Source organism: Neofelis nebulosa, chromosome 15, assembly GCF_028018385.1.
Source record: "Neofelis nebulosa isolate mNeoNeb1 chromosome 15, mNeoNeb1.pri, whole genome shotgun sequence".
In the NCBI taxonomy this organism is placed as follows: Eukaryota; Metazoa; Chordata; class Mammalia; order Carnivora; family Felidae; genus Neofelis; species Neofelis nebulosa.
Window position 1 is genome coordinate 75,183,327 of NC_080796.1, and position 17,229 is coordinate 75,200,555.

General features: G+C 55.7%; 2 protein-coding genes and 1 long non-coding RNA gene across 5 annotated transcripts in view; 1 reads left to right on the forward strand and 2 right to left on the reverse strand.

The window, feature by feature from the left end:
- The first annotated feature begins 8 nt into the window (after positions 1-8).
- Positions 9-15,325, forward strand: SHE (Src homology 2 domain containing E). Its single transcript, XM_058702150.1, has 6 exons — positions 9-685; positions 2,925-3,051; positions 10,075-10,368; positions 11,227-11,383; positions 12,050-12,169; positions 13,405-15,325. The coding sequence occupies exons 1-6, from the start codon at positions 203-205 to the stop codon at positions 13,589-13,591; spliced, it is 1,368 nt and encodes a 455-aa protein (XP_058558133.1). The 5' UTR covers positions 9-202; the 3' UTR covers positions 13,592-15,325.
- On the reverse strand, positions 1,033-8,648 carry LOC131496518 (uncharacterized). Its single transcript, XR_009254525.1, has 3 exons — positions 7,314-8,648; positions 1,762-4,724; positions 1,033-1,726 (listed from the first exon to the last, which is right to left on the reverse strand). It is a non-coding gene; the product is annotated as an uncharacterized LOC131496518 (long non-coding RNA).
- Positions 13,140-17,229, reverse strand: part of IL6R (interleukin 6 receptor) — a 51,966-nt gene continuing 47,876 nt past the window's right edge. Inside the window, exons 11-12 of one of the 3 annotated variants that reach the window (XR_009254520.1) lie at positions 14,670-14,843; positions 13,140-14,570 (exon numbers count right to left, since the gene is read on the reverse strand). Coding sequence is in view for 1 of the 3 variants with exons in the window: in XM_058702153.1 (XP_058558136.1) it covers positions 14,738-14,843 (106 nt within the window). In the remaining 2 variants the exon portion in view is untranslated. Of the gene's footprint in view, positions 14,844-17,229 lie in introns of all 3 variants that reach the window. The other 2 variants (XR_009254521.1, XM_058702153.1) reach the window with 2 other exon arrangements.

Below are 17,229 nucleotides of genomic sequence, written 5' to 3' on the forward strand. Positions count from 1 at the left end.
TGTCCCGCCGCGGGGGTGGTGGGGAGGGAAGAGCAGGGACGCCCCGCAGGGCCCGGACCCGGGTCCCCGCCCCGCCCCGCCGGGCTGCGCGCCGGCCGGCTGGGGACGCGGAGCAGCCCCGGGGAATGCGGCGGCCGCGACCCCTGGCGCCCCTCCGCGAGTGCGCCGCGCCCCTCGGCCGCCTGCCCCGCGGGCCCCCCCCATGGCGGCGCGGTGGTTCAAGGAGTTTCCGCTGAACCTGAAGACGGCGTCCGAGCGCGCCCGGCCCGGTGGCGGCGGCGGCCGACTGCGCAAGAACTCGGAGGCGGGCGGCGCCGCGCCGGCCCCCGGCAAGGGCCGCAAGAACTCGGCGGCCGAGCTGGGGAGCGGCCGGGCCGGCGGCGGCGGCGGCGCCCCCAGGGACAGCCGGCCGCCCCGGGACAGCCTGCAGGGCCTGATCCAGGCCGCCGCGGGCAAGGGCCGCAAGAACTCGCGGGCCGCCGAGGACGAGCCGCACCGGGGCGTGGCCAGGAGCGCGGGCTGCAGCACCTACATCAGCAGGCTCATCAAGGTGGACGCGCAGGAGAAGAACGGCGGCGGCGGCGGCAGTAGCCCCAGCTCCAGCGCCTCTTCCTCCGCGTCCTCTTCCCCTGCCTCCCTGGGCCCCGAACCGGACAAAGGCAAGGTCGTGAGGCAGCAAGACACGGTAAGAATGTGGCCTCCCTGGGATCACCTGTCCCTGCAGAAGCGAGACAGGGAAGGGAGCGCGGAGCACCTGCTGGGCGCGAGGCTCCTCTAGGCCGTGGGGTGGGCGAGGGGGGGGGGCTCCCCCCGACATCTGGGGACGGTTAAGACACCATTTAAAGTCGTTTCGGCCTCTTTTTCGTCTTGAGAAAATCTTCGTTCTCAGGAGAGGGAACTTTGCGGAAATGTGCTCTCCGTTTAATTTTGTTGGCGGTTTGGGAGAGTAACTGAACGAGACCTTCCTGCTTTGTTGAATGTGACCCCCTTATAGATGTGCTGTGATTTTAAATCCAGCTAGATGCGTTCAGACGTTTATGGTCTGCACCCCTCAGGTAATGGGTTTCAGAACCTGGGGAACAGGCAGACCGCACGCCCCAGCCCGTCTGCTGGTTTGGAAGTTCCAGGCACAGTTCACCCAGCACCCCAAGATTGCAGCCCTTTCATTCATTCCGTGAACGTGTGATGTGCAGCCGGGCATAGGATGAGGGGCGCAGGGCTCCAGGGGCTGCGGAGGGTAGAGTGGGACCCGGAAACGCCCGTGAGGAAATCACAGCCTGGGAGGGAAGCCTTCTCGGACCCTCCCCCCCCCAGGGCTTCTGGGCGCTGACCCTTGTGAGGCGCTTAACGGAGAGGAGCGGGACCCTGTGAGGAGACCCCCTCCATTCTTACAGCGATGAATTGGGGTTTTGTTTGCTTGTTTTTTAAACCCACCCTTCTGTGTGGAAAAGAAGAGAAGAGCTCAGCCCCCAGCCCAGGATGTCACTTCCTGTCATGGGGACTTGAACTTTCTCTTGCCGCCTGCCTGGCCGCAGTCAGGAGCCCGGAGCCCGTGGCGTGCGTCTGCTCCGGGCACTCTGTTCATCCCTCCACTCATTCTTCCCGCAAACACTCACAGCTTGCCTCTGTGGCGCCGGGCACGGGGGTGGGGACCAGGTGGAAAGATGACCAAGGACCCAGCTGTTAGCCAGTGGTGCCCCTGACCGTTGGACTTGATGGGAAGCACCTTGCATCCGAGGGCCGAGGGCTGATGGGAAGCACCTTGCGGCCGAGGGCCGAGGGCTGAGTCGTCTGTGTTCCTGGGAATGTGGCTCATGGCGGGCAGTGAGAGGACGGAGATGGGGGTGGGTGCGAGGGCCTCACTTCTGGATGCCCCATGTTTCTCAGGCCACCTCCTCCAGGCAGGCAGCCCCCGCCCTCCTCGTCTCTCCCTGTTGTTGTCACTTTCCCTGCCAGCCCAAGCGATTCCCTGCCTCGAGTTCTGATGCGATCAGAGACCGTAGCAGGTCTGGGGCCTTCCCTTAGTTTGGATTCACCTTTCTTTGCCTTTTGGTTCTTATTCCTCTCTTTCTCTTCCGCTGGAGCAGGTAGTTTACACGGTCCCAGCTGTTTACTCTGGAGCCACACTGACAATAGGGCAGGGGCTGTGCTTTTTGTCCCCCACACTCTCCCCGCAAAACTGTTCCCCCCCTGAGAAGAGCCTGTCAGGCTCCGGTCCCCAAACCTCCCGCGTGGTCCCCGAACCTCCCGCGTCGTCAGCCAGCAACTGCAGCCTGGAACCCATCACACACGCCACCTCTCCGGGCACCTTTCTGGTTTTGGAAGGTTAGATGTTTTTGTGCCAAGTACGGACCAGAACTCTGTCGCTTGGGGAGACCTGTGTGCCTGTGAGTTATGGAACCTAGACCTCCCCAGTGCTGTTCAGTTCTGACTGCGTCTCAGACTTCTGAAGCCTTCTCTTCGGAGGTTCCAGATCGCTGAAGGACGAGACCCAGGCTTGGTTCCACTTGGCTCTGTCACAGCGCCTCACCGGTGCTGGTGGACGCTCAGTGCTCACTGGGCGACTGGCTGACTTTCGCCTGTGTCGCTCACCAGATTGGCATTAAGGACCAAAGTCGGAGGGAAGGTGCTAGACCAGTCCAGCAGTCACCTCTGTCTTCCACCAGCAAATGCGTTACCGCCTGGGGAGACAACAGACCTGAAGACGAGCTTGGGGTCGAGCAAGGTTTGGGTGACTTGTTGCCGGTCAATTTTGCCACCGGCAGATCACATGGTTGTCCACCTGTGACACGATCCAGCACGACCAGATCCATTCGGAACTGGCTGGGGATCTTTTTGGCTCTGCACGTTTTCAGTAGGTTTTGATCCCATGGCCGCCTGGTGTGTGATCACCCCCGGCAGCTCTCCTCTCTGGTTCTTTTAAGGTCATCATTTTAGAAGACTATGCCGATCCTTACGATGCCACGCGGACAAAAGGTCAGAGGGACGCAGAGAGAGTGGGAGAGAATGACGGGTACATGGAGCCCTATGACGCGCAGCAGATGATAACAGGTTTGTGGGCAGAGCGCCGGGCGGGTGAGAGGCGCTAACCTGTGCTTGGGGGACAGGTGACGCGGTTCCATCGGGTCTGTTGACCAGGAAAACAGAAGTCGGAAACAAAAGCAAGCTCAAAATACCTAGTTAACTATCTTTACGGTTTCGTATCTTTCGGCTTTAGGGTCTGCAGAGTCTTTAACGTCTTTCGAATTCTGTGCAAAGTGACACTTGTGAGTTTGCAGATGTGCTCAGGTCGTGATCTTCAGGGTTGAGGTGGTTGACATGCATTTCTTGGCCGCTTTAACGCTCGTGAGGGGGGTCAGGGATCTCTCCCAGGGACTGAAACACACCTCAAGGATTTCACGTCAGAAAGCACGGACGTGACACGGTCCCCTGCGTCACAGCAGAAGGTTGCTCTCTCAACAAGCTCTACAGCGTGGGAGCAAAAAATTAACCACCAGTCACTGTTGTGAGCCAGGCCGTGTGGCTCAGACCTCCCGAAACCACAGTCCGCTGTTCCCGTGACGTCGCGGGCAGAGCTAACGTGTGAGCTAAGCAGTCCCTGTCGTCTCCAGCGCCCAACTTTGCCCTTTTATTCACGGTTGTCTCAATTTCCTGTAAGTGATACTTAAAAATAATATGAGCTAGTTGTTTAGATTTATTTGTGAAACTTAGAGTAAAATAACTTATTTGCTGTTTTCCCCTAAATGCTCTTTAATCCGTAAGGAAAAATGTGTTTCTAAGGGCTGACCCCAGGCACCCTTGTTTGGGCGTTTTGTGCCTGGGGAGGGACGCGTGGGCCACACGCAGAGCCTATGGCTCCCGTTTCGGGACAGATTGGGAAGCCGGCAGCCCAGGCGCGGAGCCACGGCCCGGAGGGGGGAGCACAGGGAAGCCGGCACCCTGGACGGGTCAAGACAGGCTTCAGGATGAAAATGAGCTACAGCAGGAAAGGGGGGCCGCGTCCTGTTTGCCTGCTTACAGAGATAAGGCTGCGCTTTGGGGAGGGTGTACCCTGGCCGGGCTGCGACCCCGAAGGTCACTGGACTGTGACCTCTAATGAAATCTGTGAATGAAAGGAAGTGAAAATGAACTTAGTCAGAATTTTAAAAAATATCAGAGGCTTGAAAGGAATAGAGGAAAAGATTTACATAAAATTGAGGGAAAAGATCTTTTTTTTAAGGCTTAATTTTGATTTCTTTCTTTTGTCTTTTTGGTTTTTATTCGTTTCTTTCTCTTTAACCAGAATAGTTTATCTGTACTGTCCCCAGTCGGTATTTGTGGAGCCACACTAATGATAGGAAAATGCCATGATCCCCACAGGACTGTGCTCAGAGACCCCAGCCCTTTCCCCTTTTACAGAACCAGAGATTCTGACTTTGTAAGAGACAGCAGAAATTAGCACCTAGATCTCCTCCGGGTCGGGTGGTCAGCTTCCCACACCACGTGGCCTCGGGATGCGTTTGAAATGATGTAGGAAAAGCACTTTAAATTTTACACATAATTGGGGCACCTGGGTGGCTCAGTCGGTTAAGCATCTGACTTCAGCTCGGGTCACGATCTCGCAGTTCGTGGGTTCGAGCCCTGCGTCGGGCTCTGTGCCGACAGCTCGGAGCCCGGAGCCCGCTTCGGATTCTGTGTCTCCCTCTCTCTCTGCCCCTCCCGTGCTTGTTCTCTGTGTCTCTCTCCTTCAAAGATAAACAAACGTTAATTGTTTTTTCAATCTTACTCATAAGTGAGGCACCTTTCCGCTCAGGCTCATAAAGAAGGTTGTAGGGAAAAATCAGAATTGTTCAACATGAAATAAACGTAATAATAATAGCCACCATTTAATATTCAAGTATCTGTTAAGTGCCAGGCTCTGTTTTACAGTTGATGTGAGTACGTTTATTTAGTACAAGATTAATACATCCAATCGGAGAATAAATTCAAATTTACTAAACATTGAGATTACTAACTGTTCAATATTAATAGCTTATTTTGTCTTAAGAAAGTCCATGAATTTTAAAACCTCATTTAAAACACGTATCAAGGGGCGCCTGGGTGGCGCAGTCGGTTGAGCGTCCGACTTCAGCCAGGTCACGATCTCGCGGTCCGTGAGTTCGAGCCCCGCGTCGGGCTCTGGGCCGATGGCTCGGAGCCTGGAGCCTGTTTCCGATTCTGTGTCTCCCTCTCTCTCTGCCCCTCCCCCGTTCATGCTCTGTCTCTCTCTGTCCCAAAAATTAATAAAAAATGTTGAAAAAATAAAAAATAAAACACGTATCAAAACGCCTTCTCAGTCAGTGCAGAAAACATACCTCTAATTCTACCCGTGGGCTCCACAGCTGGACAGAATAACAGGAAGTGAGTTTATCGGAAGCTGGAAATAAAAGATTTGCTGCTGGGTTTTTTTGTTTTTTTTTTTTTTTAAACCTTCTGCCTTTTTGTTCAGTTTGGTCCTTGTGTGCTTGGTTGTCCTGTGCAATCTCAGAAACGGCTCCTTTTTCTTGAAAAATGTTAGAGAACTTTCTTTAGTTTCACATTTTCAGGAGATGGTGAGGACACCAGCCCCTGTCCTTGCTGTCCTGTGAGATGGCGGGACCGCGCCCGCCCGGCGTTAACGCCCTTTGAGATGTCAGCACCTCCAGCAAGTGTTTCTGAGGCGAGTACTCGAGCCGGGCCCCGTGCCGGGCTCCGGGCTTACCAGAAACAAGACCGCGCGACCCATGTCCTTATGGACTGACCTCGCCTCCCAAGAGGCAGACAGACGCGACACCAGCAGACAAGAAAACGTGTCATTGAACGTAAGTGAAGTTCATAAATAAATCCTCCCTTAGACGTACCCGAGGATTGTTCAAGAAAATAAGATTACGAACTGTGGTATCGGTGTCAGTCTCTCCGTCGTTCGGCTAAGGTGACAGCAACATTTTAGCTACATAATTGGCAGAAATATTCTAGCTGATTTAGCACGATGCGTTCAGGTTGCCAAGTGGAACCTTTAGCCCAGGAAGGGTGTTCACCCCCGAGACCACCCGCGTTCCGTGTGGGAACTGCTTCCGGTGGTGGTGCTCTGGTGCCCGGCCCACCAGTTCCCTGGCCAACCCCGCAGCCCGTGCAGTGGTGTTGGAAGTCTGGCCGGCAGTGAGGACACGAGAGTTTGGAACCATTCAGCAACGTGTCTGCGTGGCCCGGCTGGAGAGTGGAGGCACCAGGCTGTTCACCTGCACTGGTCAATACCTGTCTGCCTGTCTAAGTTCTGTGCTCACTGTGGGGCTTGAACTCACGACCCCAAGATCAAAAGTCACTCACTCCACCAACTGAGCCAGCCAGGGGCCCCTGAATAGTCAAATCTGAAGGAGAGCCTCATTGTTGGGGTGTCCGTTAAACCCTCTATGGAGGGGTGCCTGGGTGGCTCAGTCGGTTGAGTGTCCACCTTCGGCTCGGGTCATGATCTCACGGTTTGTGAGTTCGAGCCCCGGGTTGGGCTCTGTGCTGACAGCTCGGAGCCTGGAGCCTGCTTTGGATTCTGTGTCTCCCTCTCTCTCTGCCCCTCCTCTGCTCGTGCTCTCTCTTTCTCTTTTTCCCTCTCTGTCTCTCAAACATGAATAAACATTTTTAAAAATCCATTCTGGAAAAAAACAAAAATAGAAGACTTTGATTTATCTAATTTGCCTATACTTTACTTGTGAAACCTAAATTTCAGGGTTCCTCAATTATATGTGCTTTTGTTCAGGTACTTAGACTTATTTGATAGGGAAATATTCAAATCATTTTATTTTTTTAACTTAAGTTTTTAAGTGTTTTATTTCCATGTTCCTTACTTTATTATTATATTTTTTTTGCATTTTTATTTTTACTTAGTTTTTTTTTTTTTTTTGAGAGAGCGTGAGCGGGGGAGGGGCAAGGAGAGAGGGAGACACAGAATCCGCAGCAGGCTCCAGGCTCTGAGCTGTCAGCACAGAGCTTGATGTGGGGCTCAGACTCATGGACCACGAGATCATGTCCTGAGCCGAAGTCGGACATTTAACTGACTGAGCCCCCAGGTGCCCGTAAAATACTCAAATCATTTTAAATCAAAAGCTCGAGCACTAATAAAACCTGTGCCTAAAAACATCTTTGAGGGGAAAACAGTTTGTAAGCGTATTTGAAAGCATTGGGAGATGGGTTGGGGGACAGGTGTGTCACAGAAATGTTGTGAACGTTCTACATCAAATCTTTGGGGCACAGAGTGAGCATGCAGTGCCCAGGTCCACTGAGGCCACGCGGCCTCGCCTACGTCCCCGCGAGAAGGGGCTGACCTGTGTGTCGCCGTTCACCGGGCCTCACGGACGTGCTGCTGTAACGCGCCTAGTGCGCGCGCGTCCAGTAAATTCGGCCGTTATTTAGACACTCTGGAGAGAGAGTCGCGTCTTCACAGGGAGTTCTGGACCCGCGTAGCGGACTGTTCACCGCCAGTTGCACTGCACTTAGTGAAGGAAAGCCCTGGTCCTGAGCCGTTGAGCCAGGGCGGGCAGCCTGGAGGGTGGGGTGTATCTGCAGGCCCCGAGGTCTGTTGTCCGAGGTAAAGGCCTCTATCAGCAGGGCCGGGGCGTAGCTTCCTCTCGCTGTTTCCTCCTTCTCAGGCCCGTTTCCTCCCGGAGCCAGCCCTGCACGTCAGGGCTGTTCTCCAGCGGGAAGGTCGGCCCGCTGGGTGATTGTTTCTGTTTCTATGGCGCCTCAGGCTGGGGGCAGCAGGTGCCGGAATGGAGTGCAGGGCGACTCCCTCGCAGGGCCACCGCTCAGGCCCTCGTTTCCCCTAATTAAATGGTGTTTCTCGGATCTCCCCGCCCCCCCCCGGGCCACCCGGGAAGGAGCGCTTCCCAGGCCCCGGCCTCACTCGAGACCCTAATCATTGACATCATTTCAGCACAGGCACTGAGATTTCCTTGTGGGCAGGGCTGAGCTGAGGCGAGGACCTGGGGCAGGGTCACCGTCTGAACTGACGGTAAGCCTGGGGTTTGGTCAGAAACTTACAGTTTCTAGGTTCATGCTTTGAATTCCGTCGTGCCTTCTCTTCTTCTTACCTCTATAGAAACATTGTTTTAAAAAAATTCCAGCCCGATCTTCACTGAACCAGGAACGGAGTGGCGCTGTTGTTCCCCATAATTTCATCTAGAGTAGTGAAAAAGAGGTGCCGTATTGAAGGTCGAGAGGCTTGGATGGAGACGCACCTGCGCCAGTGCCCGTCCCGGGGCCGGAGCCGGAGCCTGCTCGCTCGGACACAGAGGGCTTGGCTCCAGGAGAACCCCAGGACGGGGACAGGCAGGAGGCGCTCGGACGGGGGGCACGGGGACCGGAGGCGGCTCCGTGCTCCTCAGGCTCAGCCTCCCCTGAGAACCCCCACACCCCAGACCCATTACGCCCGGACCCCCGCACGCGGGGCTGGAGCCGGCTGCGGCCGGGCCCTGGGAACCGACACCGTGCTTCTGAACTTAGCGTCCTGACCGTCACTCGCCCTTCAAAGTTTCATTTGTTGCTCTCGCTGGGATGCGAGTCTCTCCTTCAGTGACTCTTCTCCGAGTGTCACCGTGCCCGCGTTAGTTGCGGTCGTCCGACCCTCCCGGTTACCTGGCCCTTCTCCGCCCCTGTGGGCACGCCGGGGGGTGGGGGGGCGGGGGCGCCACCCCCACCCACCCTGAGCTGGGAGCCCCGGCTCTGCCCTTGACCCTGTCCTTCTCTCCGGGGTTCCCACGGCACTTACAGCCTTCGTGTGTGTGAGCGTGCACCTGTGACTCGGAAGGGAGGTGGGCAGGAGAGAGGAGGGGACTCTGGGTAAGGTTTCCGCACGTGAGGGGTCGTGGCCGAGCAGCTGGCCCTTTGCACGCAGACCGTTGAGAGCCCCGAGCGGGCTCAGGCGGGGTGAGGTGCGCGCACTTGGAAAGGCTCCTGGTGGCGTCCCGGCGGGCGTTCGGAGCAGCCGCAACATGGTGCGTCCACGTCACCGGCTCAGGCTGCCCAGACGCCGCCTGCCGAGGCCTCTGGACCTCGAGCTGGTCGGTCCCAGACACTCCTGGCTCCTTCCCACGTGGCTCGTAGCTTCTGCTCGCTTTTTGCATCCTTAGCTTCCAGTGGAACGTGAACGTAATGGTTATCACCTGCTAAGAAAACGTAAGCTGAATCGCATCCAGAACGACCTGAACTGTGTATCCTAAAACTTGTGTGTTTGGAGCCCAGCGTGCCCACTGTCCAGCCCCCCACCGTCTCCCCTCTCCTGCCTCTGTCCTTTGAACTTCCCTGTCAAGTCCGCGCTATGGGAACAGGCCCTCTGCGGTCCCCACCTCCCTGTCTCCCCTCAGGCAGCTTCCTCCCTTGGGCGTGACCTCCTCTGTCAGGGTGAACCCATCTTCCACGTGCAGTGGCTGAGAGCACGGCTTCCAGAACCCAGCTTCCCGCTTGTGTGTCCAGCGCGTCCCGGCTTTGCCACGTGCTGCTGAGGACGATTGCCTTGAGCTTTGTGGCTAGCTTTCCCTTCTGTAACACTAGGAAACCATAGTACCCGTCTCATAGGGCTGTTGTGAAAGCCACAGGGTGCACCGTCCGCGATGTTAGCGGTCGTTTTTACTTACTAGCCCGCCACATACTGTTTGTGAACGTGTCTGGCTTCCTCAGTATTTTGAAACCGCCTAGAAGTCAGGAACTCTGTCCTGTGCACCTGTCTTCCCTCAGTGCGTGTGGCCCAGTGCAGAATGTAACGGCCCGTCGACTTTTATTAAAATACTGTGGTCTCAGCCCTCCATGAAGGTGGACCCTGCACTGTGGGGCAGGTCTCCTGTGGCCATTTCTCCTTCCACAGGCTGCACGTGGCCCCGAGATGCTTGTCCTCAGGTGATGCCTGGTTGTCGGGCCGGATGGCGCGCCCGCCCAGGTGCCCGGAGAGGAGCCGTAGGTCCTTGCTCGGACAGGCGGCCCCTTCGCATCTGGGCCGGGAAGCAGTGTGGCTGTTCTCTGCCGCCTTCCCCGGACAGCAGGAGGCTTCCGTGGCACCCCGCCGTCGAGGTCTTACGTACGGGTGTTTTCCAGAAATCCGACGCCGAGGTTCCAAGGATCCCTTGGTGAAGGCTCTTCAGCTGCTGGACGGTCCCTGCGAGGCGGGCGACACCGGCACGAAATCGGAGACGTCAGCCAAGAGACGGAGCTCCAAGGACCTCCTGGGGAAGCCCCCCCAGCTGTACGACACGCCTTACGAGCCCACGGACGGCAGCTCCAGGACAGAGGAGCGGAGGACACGACTGCCCACGGGGGACGAGAGGCCAGCGGCCGAGTACGAGCAGCCCTGGGAGTGGAAGAAGGAGCAGATCGCCAGGGCCCTGTCAGGTGAGGGCTGCCCCCAGGCGCCGGGAACATCTCGTGTGGCTGGAAGGCCACGCGAGGCTGAGCCCTGGAGGCCTGAGACTCTGGGCGCCGAGTGCCTTCAGTGGCTTGAAACGCCTGCGTGGCCACTGCTCTGTCCCCACACGTCTCAAGCTGTCAGGTCGGGAGCGGGTTCTACTGGCTCCTGCTCGGGGCTGCCCCTCACGCCTGGTGAAAGTCCCGCTGAGGAAACGGCAGCACAGGGTGCGGTGCGTTGCAGGGGCCCCTCCTTGAGGCGCGAGTGTGCAGAATCGCTTAGGAGACGCGGGCGATGGGGCTCGGTGTGAAAGGTGGTCTCCCTCTTTTGGCCGACAGCCTCTCTTTCCTTGGATTGGGAAAAGTCAGGGATGTCTTTTTCCCTCCACCAGCGAAGCCAGGCTGGTGGTGCCGGGGTGGTCCACACACAGGCTCAGTGGAGTTCGGTTTCCGTCCTGTTTTCCGCCGACCCCGTGGCCACCTGCTGTGCCGCGTGTCGCTCGTTGGTGTCTCTGCTCCGTGCGGCCTCGGTGGTGTAGCGTCCAAGGCACCGTTCGTAGTTTCTGTTTCCAGGTCGATCTGTTATTTCACAGTAAAAGCGGCTTATATGGTTTCCTAGAATGATACGCTCTCATCTCTTATTCTAAATTTACTAAAAGTTTTTAGAAGTACACGCTAGGCGCACTCTGGAGGCCCCCAGGACGCACCCCACCTTGGGTGGTCGGCACGCGTCAGCCCTGGCGCAGGGGGCTTCCTTCCCGAGGCGAGGCCGGCAGGGAAGCTGCCGCTTTGGCATCCGCCCCGGCCACCCCTGTGGCCTCCGTGTTAAACGAGCCTTCTTTCCAGTTCAGTTTGAAGGCTCTGAGCGACCTTCCGTCAAGGAGGACGCGGTGAGGCCGCACCCCCGTCAGAAGAGCTGGACCCCGAAGGTCTTGAAGCCGGCCGCCTCCGAGCACGGCGAGGGCGAGAAGGTGGACCCGGCCCTGCCGCTGGGGAAGCAGCCGTGAGTCTCTTCGGCACTCGGGGACGAAGGGTGGCCGGAGCTTTTGCGGGTGGGGGGGGGCACTTTGCACGATGAGGTTTGCTCGTGAATACTTGGTGGGTGGGGCTTAACAAACACCTGTTTTCAAAGCCTGTTGCATTTGTGCAGAGCAGAAAGGGCACTGCATCCTGGAGCCGGATTTCAAATTTCGTCCACCCGTGTGGACTGAAAACTCTTCAGTGACACCAGCCCCGTTAACTCCCTCTCATGCCTGATCCGTTTTGTGATCCACGTTGACCCAAATCTGTGTCCCGTCTCTTCTGAGCGTGAAGCAAAATCTAGTCCAGGCTATGCAGCTCCCACCAGAAGTGCATTACAAATGATATGTTTTGGGGGCGCCTGGGGGGCTCAGTGGGTTCAGCGTCCGGCTTCGGCTCAGGTCATGATCTCGCGGTCCGTGAGTTCGAGCCCCGCATCGGGCTCTGTGCCGACAGCTCGGAGCCCGGAGCCTGCTTCGGATTCTGTGTCTCCCTCTCTCTCTGCCCCTCTCCCGCCCTCCCTCCGTGTCTCTCTCTCTCTCTCTCTCAAAAGTAAATAAAAACATTAAAAGAAAATTTTAAATGATACTATTTTATGGAGCGAGGCCCTGTCTGGATTTGTTCTCTGATGTTGGTGCCCCCTTTACAGTTGGTACCATGGCGCCATCACCCGTGCGGAGGCCGAGAGCCGGCTGCAGCCCTGCAGGGAAGCTGCCTACCTGGTCCGCAGCAGCGAGTCCGGGAGCAGCCGGTACACCATCGCACTGAAGTGAGTACCGAGGCCGCGAGCGGTCTGCTGCGGCCCTGTCCTGTCGCGGGCAGGTGGCTTCTTCAAAGAGGTACAATTTGAAGGCGGGGCGCAGGGGTGTGCCAGCTCGGACGACAGGGTGTGAGGGCTGGGGCCGGCACGCGGGGCTGGGATGGGGTAGATGCGCCAGCATCTCCGGGGACAGCGAGCGCCTCTGCTCTCACCCATCAGTCGGTGTCCGCCTCGCCCTACCGGATCCAACGAGGCCCCCCCTGTGGGTCCAGCAGAGAGATAATCCCCGACAAGAAGAGGAATTTCCAGTGGGACGGTTCAGTTGTTTTATTTCCTAGTGTTTGAGACTTCAGTACATCAGGTCCCTTGATGTCAAAATGCCAACTGCAATTGGACACCAGCTTCTCGTGGGGAAGAGGGAGACGCTGGCCGGGTGTGTGTGTGTGTGTGTCCCCCCCCCCCCCCCCCCCCCCCCCCCCGTAACCGAGCGCTCGCTCTGGCCCAGCGGAGCTCCTGTCATGGAAATTCTCGCGGCTGCGGGCCCAGTGCTAGAGGATCATTGTCAGAGTCCCTAACAGCATTTCCTTCCTGAGGAAGCGGAGCCCCTGAAACAATCAGGCTGGAGGGAGAGAGGCTGGGCTGGTCGGGCGACGCGGCCCGGAGCGGGCCGGCCGGCAGACACACAATGGCAGGAACAGCGCCACTGCGTTCCTGACGCGGGGCTCGTGCACACATCTCAGCCTGGGTGCCGGCTGTCGTCCTGTTCAACCAGGGACAGTCTTCCCAGTTTGGGGGGTGGGAGGGAAGGAAGGAAGAAACTGGGTTTTTCTTCTTCTTAACCTACTCTGTGGGAAGAAAGGAGGAAAGGACCTCGCGTCCTTGCCCCGTGACGAGGAGGGGGCTTAAGGGGGATTTAAACCTCACCTCAGCGGTCTCCTGCTTGGGCTTAAGCACTAGCCTGGCAATTTGGGGACTGGGCTTTTCCCCCCCTTTTGTCTTTTTGGTCCAGTCCCTGATGACCTGTGTGTTAGGGACAAACAGCCCAAGTCTGACCCACCTTCGGCCGAGGCCTCGAAGCCTCCCAGGGCCCCTGGCGAGCGGGATACGTTTCTGTTCGCGTGTGTAACGGTTCCCGGCACGAGCAAGAGCGCGTCTGCCTGTGACTCCGGCCGGGATTGTTGTCCGTGGGGGACGACCCCCCGCTCGCTCGGTCCCATCTCCTCCTCGATTCTGTCTCGTTTCAGGACTAGCCAAGGGTGTGTGCACATCATAGTGGCCCAGACCAAAGACAGCAAGTACACGCTGGACCAGACGAGCGCGGTCTTTGGCAGCATCCCCGAAGTGGTGCATCACTACTCCAGCGAGAAGTTGCCTTTCAAGGGGGCGGAACACATGACCTTGCTGCACCCCGTGCACAGCAAGCTGCACTAAGGTCCGGCCAGCAAAGCGCCGGCCAGGCCCCTCCTCCCGCGACGTCGGCGCCCAACCAGCATCCGGGGGGCGAGGCGGGGACCGCACCCCGGGACTTGGTGCGTAGTGAGTCTCCGTCCAGAAGGCAAAACCTGGGGTCCTAAATCCATTCCGTGACACTCGGTCGCTGACCTGTTGCTTTTCCACAATGAGAAATCATGATTTACCGGCTGCCTCCGCTCTCTGGGGTTCTGTTCTGGGGAGGGGAGACTCTCAGGAAAGGTGAGTCAGGAGGCCAGGAATATTGTTTTCCAAACACGTGCTAGTTGTCACGTGGAGGACCTGGTCTCTAAACAAACCAACAAAAATGCAATTGGCATTAATACGAGGCAATAAAAATGGTCACGTGGGCCCAGGGAGCGCAGGTTACGGACCCCTTTTTGGGGAAACGGACGAAGAGTGGAAAATGAGCGAACAGCAGGGGATTTGGAGAAAGCCGTGGAGTCCGTGAAGATTCACAAGTCTGACAAGATTACTTTGTTGCTCAGCCTTCTAAGAAAGGTGTGTTTTCTCAATCTCTGGGGACTTTTTTTATCATTATTCATAGAAGCATAAAGAGGCAGGAAGACGCCCTGACTTAAGAATCAGCAGGATAAATTAAGCCTTGGCGTCGTTTTAATTCGGAATTCTAGAATGAAATACACAACAAATCTGAAAATTTGAAAAGCTCAGCAGCCTCGAGCTGGATGGTTTTCGCTGGATGGTTTTGCAGAACACTAGTACCTTTGTTCCATCCTCGGGCATTTCGGCTGTCGGGGCTGGTTTTTAATATTTGCTCCCTAGTTTGATTTGCTTTGTGTTTGGGAGTAAATGTTAAGTATATGCATATATGTACCTCTCTCCGTCCGTCCCTAGGATGGGACTGCCCGTGCTCCCCTCCGAAACGTGCAGTGTCTCCTGGGCTGTGCAGAGCAGGCCAGCTCCCGGCATAAAAATATTTCTAAAGAGACCAAGGTTTCCCTATTAAGATATTAAATTAATATTCCTAGTCTGCTTACCTTCATGGTTTATTGGGAACTTACATTGACCGTTGACTTACTGTGAAAAAATTATGTAAAAAACCACGAGAATGGCTTCCTGTGAGGAGACCCCGGGGACGGCTAGCGGTTAGAGCCGAGCAGACGCTTCTGTGTTCCGGGTCTGCCGCGTGGACCTCAGAACTGGCCCGCATACACGTGCACCGTCATCCATGAAAAGCTCATTTTTGTGGCTCCTTTTAAATACACGGAAGAAGTTGATTCGGTTAATTTTTAGGAAAGCATATCTTTCTGGTGAGTAGTTCTCATTCCGTCACGATTTAGAGGTTAGTAAATGCCTTGCTTCTTTATTCAGTTAAGGTTGTCACCAACGGGTTGCGTGATCTTGGATTTAAAAACTTGAGAGGAACCTTTTCTTACCGAATCTCAATGATTTTATCAATAAGAGTCTCCTGTGTTTTAAATACTGACAGAATGTTTTCAGTGTGTATTCGTCCGTGTGTGACCTCTTTGGCACAAGATTTTTTTTCTTACTTTTACCATCTACAGTTCCAATTCCAAATCAACAAATATTTATTATCTTCCATATACAAATCACTTATTAAACTTATTTTTAGTTCAACATTCTAAAAGTGAAACCTTATTTTCTACTTAAACTTATTCTACAGAATACAGCGGTTATCCTAATTGTAATAAATGCTAAAAGCTTTGTACAGTTTTTCCTTGTGCACTAAATGGTTTCTGTCGCCCCCGCCCCCCAACTGAGGAGTGTGCAGCGAAATGACATTTCGACAGCAAACCCGATGTGTTACGTGTTCATTAAGCTTCGATCACACGCTCAGTATTGTGCTTTCTCTGCAGTCATGACTCGTGACCTCCTTCATGCGCCTGGAGGTAGACATGTGGGCTTGTAAACGGTCCAGCTCCCTCAAACCAGACGAGAGGTTGCAACCAGAAGAGGTTGTAACGGGAAGGGACAGAGTAAGTCAGGAGGGGGCTCGCCTGCTGTGCTCTTCACCGTGGAGGAAAGCCAGAGGCTTCCCGGCTTCAGGGCACCATGTGCCCTGGAATCACTTCGGCCCAGCAGTGTCACTAGAGGCTTCCTGGGGTTGGGGGCGCGGCTCCTGGGCCAGCTGATCCCAAACCCTGTGACGCGTTTCCACTCTGGGCTCCGAGTGCTTGGGTTTTTTGTCATCTTGTCGATGCAGGTATTTGCCCATAGTCTTCATCCTTGTGCGTTACCCCGGTCTCCCAGGGTATTTTCCGATTCCTCCTAAAGAGGATCACGTCCTCTAGCAAATTTGTGCTCCCTGGCCTTGAATATGCCATCCTCGGGCTTCGTCCGTCTGTGACCCTTCTCCGCCACCGGCCCGTTTAAAAAATAATGAATTTAGTAACTTCATTTCCAGCCTATAGGACATTTCTTTTTACTTTGCTACCATAGCTGTTTCTATCAGGATGGATTTCAACCAGTGGAGTTGCAGATTTTCAATAACTAGGAGTAGAATAACGGAGCGTTACCATGTGTCCAAAAAGGAGAGTATTGATATGCCGCCTCTATTGGGGAGAGAAGTGTCCTTTTAAGTTTTCCAAAGTACTTCTTACGTGTTTAAAAAAAGAGCCTTTATTCTTTGCTGACTCGTCCGTCATTTATTGGCCTCTGCCGGAGGCTGGGGCCGCGAGTAGAAGTTGGAACGGGTGGGGAGATAGTTCTGATCGTTGCAGGGATTATTTGACCGTAATATTACTCCGTTAATGGTCATTGTTAGTAGGCCACACTTGATTCCGAAGAACTGAGCATCTGAGATAGTCTTTAGTTGCTTTTTGAACAAGGGCAGCCTTTCTGTTCTATTGAAATGCCCTTTTTCAGTCGGAGGTCCGTGCCTCCTGTTTCCTTCCGTTTAGGGGAGAAGGCAGACTCCCTTGTCCGCCACGTGCACCAGTTCGCGACACGTCCTTGGCGCCTGCCTCACAGACTTCTCTCCGTCGTTAGTTGTCTGCCCGCCGTTTTCCGTAAGCAGCACTGTTCTCTGGCTTCTGTGCCGGCCGCCCGATGACCGTGCGTCCAGGTGGCGCGTGCCCGCCGCCTAGCGGAGGGAGAGCGAACTGCAGGCGGCCCTGCGGCCCGATGGCGCGCCTCGCTTGCCATCTGGAAACGTGGCCTTTCCTGCCGCCTCGGTGGTTTGCGGACTGTGACTGGATAACGTCGTCTAGAACCTGAGCTGTGTTTTCCTGAAGCTGCAGGCGGGCATCTCATTGGTCGAGTCCTTGACCGTCCGGCTACCTTGTTGGCGGGCTTTACCGTTTTCCCACAACTAACACGTACGTTTAGCTTTTGAAAATGCTGTTGGGACGTGTGTGACCCCAGCACCCACGTGTGGCACTTGAGTCATTTATGCCCGAGACATTGTATAAAATTCCAGCCCTCCTGAAGGTTTTACTCTCAGGTGCCGCTTCAAATAAACACCGTTCCAAGGAAACTAGTGTTTTTGCTCTCGGGTTAGTTTTGAGAATCCCGCCCTTTGTAAGCGCCTCCTGCGGCGAGGGCAGCAGCCCGGGGCGCCTTCCACCTGCCGTCATTGCTGACCTGTGGCAGGAAACCGCTGGACCTACCGGCAGACC

Coding starts and splice junctions, on each gene's coding strand:
- SHE (XM_058702150.1), top strand. CDS start 203: ATGGCGGCGCGGTGGTTCAAGGAGTTTCCGCTGAACCTGAAGACGGCG. Junction 3,052..10,074: donor CGCGCAGCAGATGATAACAG/GTTTGTGGGCAG, acceptor GGTGTTTTCCAG/AAATCCGACGCCGAGGTTCC. Junction 11,384..12,049: donor CTGCCGCTGGGGAAGCAGCC/GTGAGTCTCTTC, acceptor CCCCCTTTACAG/TTGGTACCATGGCGCCATCA.